The 10,466-nt window shown below is 34.8% G+C and overlaps 1 protein-coding gene across 1 annotated transcript; it reads right to left on the bottom strand.

The window, feature by feature from the left end:
- Positions 1-1,124: 1,124 nt before the first annotated feature.
- LOC123887490 (ABC transporter C family member 14-like) lies at positions 1,125-10,235 on the bottom strand. Its single transcript, XM_045936817.1, has 11 exons — positions 7,861-10,235; positions 7,270-7,590; positions 6,924-7,010; positions 5,549-6,172; positions 5,290-5,454; positions 4,566-4,860; positions 2,804-3,018; positions 2,272-2,577; positions 2,101-2,164; positions 1,625-1,864; positions 1,125-1,365 (listed from the first exon to the last, which is right to left on the bottom strand). The coding sequence occupies exons 1-11, from the start codon at positions 9,991-9,993 to the stop codon at positions 1,271-1,273; spliced, it is 4,545 nt and encodes a 1,514-aa protein (XP_045792773.1). The 5' UTR covers positions 9,994-10,235; the 3' UTR covers positions 1,125-1,270.
- Positions 10,236-10,466: the final 231 nt, after the last annotated feature.

Here is a 10,466-nt window from a genome sequence, read left to right as displayed (position 1 = left end):
AGAAAAGGGAAAAAGAGATTATAAAGCACAAAATATTGTGAGTAGTACGTAATAAATGTGTGATGTCTTTCTAAATGTAAGTTTCTTTCTAAGATTAGTGTTATTCATCATTACTTCTCCTTCTTACAAAATTCTTTGGAATGGTAAAAAAAAAAAAACTTTGAATGGTAGTTTCTTTCTAAGATTAGTGTTATTCATCATTATTCAGGCGTGGTGTAGTTGCGGAGTCATCCCTTATGTGTGTTTGCGGGTTGTTCTTGTGCCGAAAGCTTGAATCACATACTTTTTGAATGCCCAGGTTTTTAGTAAAGTTTGGGGTCGTATTCTAGTTTGGTTGGATGTTCGTAGCGCATTATCAAATTCACCTGTTGCTCATGTTCGACAATTTTGTGGTCTAGCTAATAATATCAAGTTTGAGAAGGGCATCTTCATTATTATTTGGTTGACATGCTCTTGGTCAATTTGGAAAGAAAGAAATAGTTGTTTATTTCGGCAAAATGTTATATCCATAGATGATACTTTTGAGAGAGTCATTACTAGCTCTTGGTGGTGGATCACTTCAAAATGCATTGGTTTTCGTTATGATTGTTATCATTGGAGGACAAATCCTCTTCAATGTTGTTAATCTTTTATGCTTGTACTATTTTTTATGGACTTTTTTTATCTTGTAATGTTTCCGTTATGTTAACACGTCTTGTGCTAAGGTAACCGTTTTAATATATTTTTAGCTTCTAAAAAAAACCAGTTGAATTTATTATCAATTAAAAAAGAATATTAAACGAAATTGATTAGTATATGATTTTGTATTCTAAAAAATCTACAAAAAAATACTTACACGAAATGTATGAGAAGTTACATATTATTGATGGTTAAATATTTTAGCAGATACTTGTCTAAAAAGTTAAATATTATTTATGGTTGAGTCATTTGAAAGAAATTGTGCTAACACTTATGATAACTTTTTGTTTTTAATTTACAATGCAGTTGATAATCGAATCTACGACTTCTAGTATACTACTCAAACTCCTCACCACTGGGCCAAATCTAGTGGCTTTTATGATAACTTTTTTTGTATACAGATTCTGTCAGCAAAAGCAAGAATAAAACACAAGAAAGAAAGAAAATTAATTAAGCCAAACTTTCATATTATCCTACTCAAATTATAGGGCTACATAAATGGCAAAATTTTCATACTCTAGATTTTTTTGGATCTACCAACATAAGTGGCAAACAACTACCATTAAGCTCTACTAAAACAAAAAAACTGTCATTAAGCTGATCTATTAGAATACTCCTTAACCAATGCTGCAAAAAGTGAATGCCTTTCAAGCAAACGTGATGGCTTGTCATATTCCTTTGCCAAACCTGCCAAAAACATCAAATACCCCACAAATTCATCAATCCACACATATAAATCTATATTTTTGGTATCACTGACACAACATTGACATATCACATGCGTGGTTACGTTCAATCAAACACCTGATAGCAGGCGGTCTAGCGGATCGTGAGGATTACCCTCACTTATAAACATATATTCAAGGTCATCTCGCAACAGATGTGAGACTTATTAACAGTTCTTAGGTTTCCTATGAACACATATAGATATATAACATAAACATACCTGCATCTATGACCAAAACTCTGTCACAATCCATAACTGTTGGTATTCTGTGAGCGATGCTAACAATTGTACGATCCGCAAAGTCCTCTCTGATGATCTTTTGTATAACAGCATCAGTTTGTGAATCAACTGATGCTGTTGCTTCATCCATGAATAGTATTTGGCTTCGTTTTAGCATGATCCTTCCCAAGCATAGAAGCTGTCGTTGCCCGACACTCCAATTGTCTCCACCATCAACCACTAACAAAATAGTATAATAAACACATTTCAGCTCATAGTTTCTTATCATATTGGATCAAACTAGTAAAAAACGAAATTCCGAAGGAGTAGCGCAGTGGTATGATTTGGGATACAGAATGTGTATTATATAGAATGTTTTCGATTCTTGCTATTGAAAAATTCCTACTTACCCTAATATTTTCGTATAAAAAACTATTAAATAATGAGATTTATGAGAAGAGTTTGTATTTGATCACCTAAAGCCTCGAGTTTCTCAGGCTTTGCAGCCACCACTTCTTTCAATTGGCAGCGCTCGAGACTCTGCACCAGATACAATTTTCGTTAGTAAAAACTTATGAACTAACATAAAACGTGAAGGATTTGAATTTAAACAAATCAAACAAGCAAATGCAGTATATTATACATACCTTCCAAATTTCTTCTTCTGAATATATTCCAAGAGGGTCAATGTTGGTTCTTATTGTTCCTTGAAAGAGTACAGGCTCTTGTGGAATAATTCCAAAACGTGACCTTAAATCATGAAGGCCAATATTGGAAATGTTGATACCATCAATGATTATTTTCCCAGCTGAAGGTTCAATTAATCTAAATAACACTTGAATGAGTGTTGATTTTCCACTTCCTGTACGGCCAACAACACCGACTTTTTCTCCACCTTCAATGGTTAAAGAGATTCCCTTAAGAACTAAAGGAGTGTTTGGCCTGTACCTAACCTGCTCACACCATTTTATAACCAAAAATATTAATGCATGTTACTTTGTGTGTGCTTGGTTCTGTGGTGACAAAAATTGATTATTCAAAACGTAAGTATACTCCCTTCGGTCGTTACTATGAGCAAAAACCCACTTTTTAGGTTCGTTGAAAAAGTAATGTATCAGGTCAATAATAGTGACCGGAGGGAGTTTGTGCTTAGCCAATGTGACTACAATTAATATATACCTGTAAATTATTTAACTCTATAGTGCCATGACTAGGCCAATTCTGAGGAGGAGATTTGTCAGCTATTTTCCATTGAGCTTCTGATGGGAGGTTGGTAAACTGTTTTATCCTCTCAACTGAAACCATTTTGTTCTCAACTGAGCAAGTCATTGTTATGGTAAATGACAAGAGACCACTCAAAGCCAGGCCATATGATAGAGACATACCAACATATTCTGCAAAAGCAAAATCATATCCAAGTGGAACAAATCTTGTCAGTTATATTTTTACCTAAATAATGAGATCAAGTTAATAAATAAATGGTTCTATACTACAAATTTCATTGTTTTAGTTTTTGTTTAAAATAGGGTTTTGAAAAAGTTCTGCGACCACCAACAATGAAATGGTCCAACAATGAAATGGTCCAAGTGGTAAGGAGGGTCTTGGTCCCCCTTTAGCATGTGGTCAGGGGTTCGTTTCCTGGCTATGCATATGGAGAAAATTTGGTTGGGAAGGGAGAACCCACCTTGTGTGCATCACAAGGGGTGTACATGGGTTGGGCAAATCCGGTCGACCCGGTCAAACCCACCCAATCCAACTCAAAAAAATGGGTTGGGTCGGGCAAGTGGGTGGATATGAATTTCAAAAATGAAAAACCCATTAAAAAAATCGGGTTTCGGGTAAAATCGGACCCAACCCAAAAAGCCCACTAACCCACTAGTGCTATGTTTCTTGAAATTTTTTTATGAAAATACTAAAGATTTTTTCATTTTATTATTAAATATTTTTATAATGAAAATGAGTTATACTATTTTTTACGAAAATAAAAAAGATTGAATAATTTTTATGAATAAATATGATAATTTTTCGCATTATTTTTTTTAAATTTTAAAAAATTGAATAATTTTCATAAACAAATATAGTGATTCATGGTTTAGTCATTTGATATTAAAAAAAGCAAAAAAAATCATTTGGATAACACGCTATCCAACCCGTAAATTAGTAGATTTACACAAAAAAATGGGTGATTATTTTTTATAGTTAAAAAAGTTACCCTATTTTTCAAGAAAATACATTGATTGAGTTATTTTTTATGAAAAATATGATGATTCAACATTTAGATATTTAATATAAAAAAAAATAGAAAAATAATTTGAGTAACTCACAACCAACCCAATCCAACCCGGAAATTAGTGGATTTACCAAACCCGGCCAAATGTTATAACGGGTGGTTATTTTACTAAACTCAACCCGGAGTATCATATGTGGTTTTGGTTTTGGTTTTAGCCAAATCCAACCCAATCCGGCCCACGTACACCCCTCACAGGTTCTCTGACGAAGATTAATCATCGCTAACGGTGGTGGAAACTTCATACCAATATTATGTTAACTAAAAAAAAAGTTTTGCGACCACAATATGAGTCTTGACATCAAGATTTTTAATATCTTTGTGACCACATTACAACTGCGATCAAGGTCGCATCACCTGCATTTGACTACGATTCTCAACAATATCAAGAACCGTGAGTGATGTTGTGACCATATTTTAAAACCTTGGTCTGAAACTATGTTGCAGTAATACATCACATTGAAGGTGGTGTGTCCTTTGTCTAGCATGTGTTGGTGTCGACCGACAACGCACAAATATATATGATTACATTCAAATATTTCATTTTATGAAATTATTATCATTATCAATGTGTCCGTTTCTGTGTTTCATAGGTCTGAAATAGTGATTGAGCATGATGATTGTTAAATAGAAAGATGGTGAAGAGGATTTTACCTGGCTTAACGATAGCACTTGGCAAGAAAATCATAAAAACCGTGGCAATGCAAAGGAAAACCACTCCCATATAGTCCAAGCGAAAACCAAGCCATTCATTTGCTCCATTGTTATGAAAATCCATTCTTAGACTTGCATTCACCCTGTCGATGTTTTCCTGAGAAAACGCATTCTGCTTTCTCAAGCTACGGATTGTCATAACGCCAGAAATGGTCTCTGAAAAGTGATGAATCACTGGAGCTTTTGTGATTGAATCAAGTCGAGTTAATTCCCTAGAAGTTGCAAGGTAGTATTTCTGCAAACCAGAACAAGTTAAGTGTTAAAATGCACCAGATATTTTGTTTTACTTGTAATATCAAAATGCACCAAAGGCCTCTTTGCACTAAGTGCTCACAAAAATCATATAATTCTTTTTTTTTTTTTAAAAAAAACTCGGTATACGGCCGCCGAAGGACCGACTACTAGGTTTTCGAAAAGATCAAACTTCAAAAACAAGCTTATGACAGGTAACATATCAGACTTGTGCCTTCAATTTTTTAACAGACCAGACTTATGCAAATCCTAGCTCGGCAGTCCAGCCTATTTTGACCCCTAACTGTAAGGTGAAGATTATCTAGGCTTTATAAGCTCAATTTAGGTAATATCTTTGGCCAATGTGAAAATTTCATGACAATTACTATATAGTATTGCTAAAAATTTAAATAGGAGAGTAAGTATATCATACCCTATACAAGTTGTTGAGCCAAAACAGTGGAATTAAGAGGAATACAGTCTCCCAAGAATTCTGGCATGTGACAATGAGGATACTGAATAATGATAAGTATGCTATCATTACAAAGTTTACCAACATTGGAATTGATATATCCACCCAGAGTATATCAGTAGATACCTAAAAAATATCATAAAAAGAGTACAGTTAGAAAGTCCAAACACCGTTATTCAAAGAAGAGACACATTATTTTGACACAAAATAAGAAACTCACTCGACTCAAAATTCTGCCAGAAGGAGTAGTATCGAAGAACGACATAGGTGCATGCAAGATGCTTTGAAGCATTCCAATGAAGAAGCTTTGAGATGTCTTTAGACCCCAATATGTAAATAAGAAAGCTCTTGCCATCACAACTATGCACGCAACAACGGCTATAATAGCATAGACGATAATGAATGTGAACGAAGGAACACTAGAATCTTCTGCGGTTGCAATTGCTAGCCAATAATCACCAACCAAAAATGAAAGCATCCAAGCCACAGACATTGCAACCATTAATACAATTCCCCACCATCCAAATGCTTGAGTGAAATAATGTTTGTATACTGTAAGGTTCACACGACCAGTTTCTCTTTCCTCGTCTTCAACGAGCTTTGCTGCAGTTTTATCAGACTTAGGTTGATCTTGAGAAGACTGTTTTTCGCCGGCAGTTTCTTTTTCTTTTGAAGCGATGCGGGCTAGTTTTGGAGATTGAATAGAATCATCACCAGTTTTATCACTTGTTTCTGTAATTTCCATAGAGGATTCATGAGCTGCCACAAGTGCACCAAAGTCTAGCCCTGCTTTGAGAAGTTCATCATATTTTCCACTTTGCACTACTTTCCCGTCACGCATCACCTTTAAAGTTGGTATCAAAACAAGCCAAATTAGGTGCTCAGTTGCAAAAACTTTATTGTTTAAGGTTATTTATTGCTGACAAGTTATCAGATCTTGGACATGGAAACTTTGCCAAATCCACGAAAACAAATGTTATAATAACAGATACAAGTATATGGATTTGGTGCCTCTAATGTAAAGTAAGTAACTTGATGAGAAATCTAATCGTTGATATTCCAACACATCTATGATTTGTTATGCACAACTTGGTAAGATAATTTGTTATGCACTTTTGGCCCCCTAACTTTCACAGACTTGCGATTTTGGCCCTTAACTTTCAAAATAGCACTTTTGTCCTCATAACTTTCACAAACTTGCGATTTTGGCCCCCTGACCAAGTCAACGCATATGTGGCAACTCACATGTCATGTCAGTATGTATTTCCACAGGACAATGTCGCACATGCCACGTCAGCATATGTAGTAAGTCATGCTGACGTGACATGTGAGTCAATGTCCACGCGGCAAGACATGCTGACGTGGCATGCAAGTCACTTGGCACATATGCGTTGACTTGGTCAAAATCAGGGGGGACATCCTTTTGCAAAAGGGGTTAAATTAGACAAGTTTGTGAAAGTTAGAGGGCCAAAAGTGCTATTATGAAAGTTAAGGGGCCAAAATCGCAAGTTTGTGAAAGTTAGAGGCCAAAAGTGCAATTAAGCAAAAAAAAAAAAAAACTCAAACATTTTAGGGACTTGTGAGCATATACATACCATTATAGAGTCAACATTATGCAAGAAATCAACTTGGTGGGTTACAAGTAAAACAGTCTTATCTTTGAGAGCTCCCAAGATACATTCCTGCAACAATATAGAAGAAAAAAAAAACAGAAACTTCATCATTTGTGATTGTATCAGAAATTTAAAACTGACAATTCATTCATGACAGAAAATGGAGCTAATCTGATATAATATAATGTTTCTAATATAATGTTTCTAATCTGATTTTTTTTTTTATATAATATAATGTTTCTAATCTGATATATAGCTATAAACTAGAAAATGGAGCTACTTAATTTAGCACTACTTGTAACTTATACATTGTAACTTTTTTCCTTACCTTAAAAATAAATGATCCTGTTTGAGCATCAACAGCACTGAATACATCATCAAGGAGATAGATGTCAGTGTCTTGATATACAGCTCTAGCAAGTTGCACGCGTTGTTTCTGGCCTCCGCTGAGGTTAATACCACGCTCTCCAATCTCGGTTTCGTCACCGTCTTCCATCATTTCAAGATCCTTTTCAAGGCTGCACACTCTTATAGCTTCCCTGTACTTTTCTATATTCAATGGTAAGCCAAACAATATGTTTTCTTTGATGGTTGCATTCTGAATCCATGATGTTTGTGCTACATACGATGTCGTCCCACATACTCTAACCTGTAAGATTATGCAAGTAAAATATTTTTTAATACATTTGAAAAGCTTAGTCATGAATTCTTGAAACAAAAAAAATTGCATCTAATGAAACACTCACAAGTGCTTATTATGTTAATATATAAGTTCAAATAAGTCAATCCAAACAGACCCTACACCCGATATGCACCTTATTGAGTCAAATACTAATCTTCTTTGCAAGAAGAAGAAAATAACTTGAAATGCAAGAAATAAAAAAGGAAACTACATGAGTCAAAAGCAAGCATAACATACCTTTCCTGAGATCTTGAACATTTCTCCCAACACAGAAGCCAGTAACGAAGACTTGCCGGAACCAACAGTTCCTACAACAGCAGCATGATCCCCTTTCTTAATTACCAAGTCATCAACTGTCAAAGCTACATTCTCATCCTTATCATCCCAAGAAAATTTCCCATCTTTTATCTCGACAGCTATGTCACCATCACAATTCTCCTCTCTTTGCACTGCATTCACATCCATTTCCGTACTACTCATGAATGCATCCAACCTCCCTAAAGAAATTGTTGCTTGAGAAATATTGATAAGAGCTTGAGGAAAAGTCCTCACAGGCTCTTGAAGTATCTTGATAATCGAAGTTATTGTGAAAACCGTGCCAGCATCCAAAGGCATTCCAATAAAAGTTGCAGTTCCAAAGGTAAGAACAGTTACGGCTAATGGAGCAGTAGACAAAACTCCCATGTTAACAGCAAAATAGTACAAGAATTTGCCAATCCATCCATGCTCGGTTTCACGAAACTTTTGAATTTTGTTACCAAGGTACTCTTCCCAAGCTTGAAACTTAATCACACGCATATTATTAAGCAACTCATTTGTCGCCTTCATCCTTGAATCACGGCTAGTCATTATCCGAAACTGGAAACTATTACTACTTTTGGTTCGATAAAGCGTGAAGAGAAACACAATGCTTGTTCCAAGCAATGCTGCAAGAACAGATATACCGACATAGCTATACATAAGAGCCAATGCTGCAGCAACTTGTAATGGCATCAACCATATAGGATGAAACTGCATCATCAAATCGGAGAGTTGTTGAGCATCAACAGCCATGTGGTTAACAATCTGTCCAGTTCCATGAGCTTGTCTTGAAGAACTTGACAACCTTAAACCCTTTTTGTAAACCGAAGTGATTATGCTCGAACGAATAAGCATACCGAGTTTCTGAGAATGGAAGTTGAATTGATGAACACTAAGTACTTCAACCGATTTCGCTGCAAAAAGGATCAATATCAAAACAATACCTTCACTAGCAGTACTATCTTTCCTTGATGTGAAATCAACAAAACTTTGAATCAACAATGGACCGACATACATAACACAAAGCCTAATGATTGCAAGGAAACCGGTAAAAGCTAATTGTTTCCAAAAACACCGAAAAAGGGTTAATCCAACTGGATGTTTACTGTTTTCTTCTGGTTTAGGCCAATTATTTTGAAAAAGTTCTGACATTTTTTCAGCTCTAAAATCAAGAGGAAGTGAAGGAACATCTTCTAGTTTAAGGGGTTCTTTGTAACCTTTATTGATTAAAGGATTCATCCAATACCAAACTGTTTTGGACAAAAATGAAGAACAAGCATAAGGACTCAAAGTTCTATCGGTTGAAACCGATCGATATGTTGATACTACTACATCAGATATTCTTATCACATGAATCCCTGATGAACCTTTTATAGCTATCACAAAAAACAACAAAGATAATGGAAGATTAACCAATGAGAATATATCATCTATTCTCAAACTAATCTCCAAACTTTGTTCACCAACAGTTATCATTCGAACAATAGCCGAAACAGCAAACAAAGTAGAAATCACAAAGTTTCCTATCCAATAAATTCTCACTGATAAAGGGTGTTTAGAAGCTTTGAACTTTTTCTCATGTACTAATAGAATCACTATCACTATGTTAACTATTGCTTGAAACAACCGAAAAAGTGATTCTATTTGTTTCCATGAAGAAGCTTTTGTTTGAGTAAGAGCCAAGATTCCTAAAACAGTATAAGTTAAAGCCAAAAGGATAGTTACCAACAAAGGTAATTTGAACCAAAAAGTGATTCTATAATCAGAATCTTTCTCCTGCAAAAGTGGTTTTGTGATTGAGGAGTTAGAGTTTGTTCTTGAATTGAACCTTGAGTAGAGCTTATGAGCTGCAAAAGCTAAGAGTGAGAGCAAAAACAAGAAATCAAGAGCAGAAACAAGGACTCTTTGAGGACATGGAGATAGGAAAAGAAAGGTTAGCCATTGAAGTATGAGGTTTGGTGTAGATGAAGATGAATCTATAAGAGTGCATGAAGGTGAAGTAAGCCATGAAGATGAAAAAGAAGACATGGTTGAAAGATTATTATGTGATGAAAACTGATAAGGTTTCATGTTACATAGAAAATATGTAACATGTTTGATACATGATTTTGATGCAGGAAGAGAATAGAATTATTAAGAGTTGTGTGTTGAGGGAAAAGTGGTGTGAAATGAAATTGACAATGGGAACATGAAGTGTGTATGGTGAAAAAACCAAAGTATTGTTTCTTGTTTGGATTTTGCTTGTGAGTGGAGGAATAATAATATTAATAATGTTAATAAAATAAGGTCCATGCGAACCACGCTTATAGTATACTAGTAAAAAATATTTAAATGAAATATAGGAGGCAGCATGTAACTGTACCTGTGTCGTATTATTGATCAAATCTTAAACTTTATCTTTGAATATATATATCACAGAGATTTGTTTTTTTTGTTGATAATCTCTCTACGAAGTACGGATACTCTTTAATTAAATGTGTTAGATATCTGATACATGTTGGTGTTTGATACTATCACGATACTAATATATATAATTATATTAA

This window comes from Trifolium pratense, linkage group LG5 (assembly GCF_020283565.1).
Source record: "Trifolium pratense cultivar HEN17-A07 linkage group LG5, ARS_RC_1.1, whole genome shotgun sequence".
Lineage (NCBI taxonomy): Eukaryota > Viridiplantae > Streptophyta > Magnoliopsida > Fabales > Fabaceae > Trifolium > Trifolium pratense.
This window is presented reverse-complemented; position numbering and strand designations above follow the sequence as displayed.

Excerpts from the sequence above, each read along its gene's own strand:
- LOC123887490 (XM_045936817.1), bottom strand. The coding sequence starts at position 9,993 with ATGAAACCTTATCAGTTTTCATCACATAATAATCTTTCAACCATGTCT. Across the intron at positions 7,011-7,269 it reads CAGGATCATTTATTTTTAAG|GAATGTATCTTGGGAGCTCT; the intron begins GTAAGGAAAAAA and ends ATATTGTTGCAG. Across the intron at positions 4,861-5,289 it reads GGCTCAACAACTTGTATAGG|AAATACTACCTTGCAACTTC; the intron begins GTATGATATACT and ends TCTGGTTTGCAG.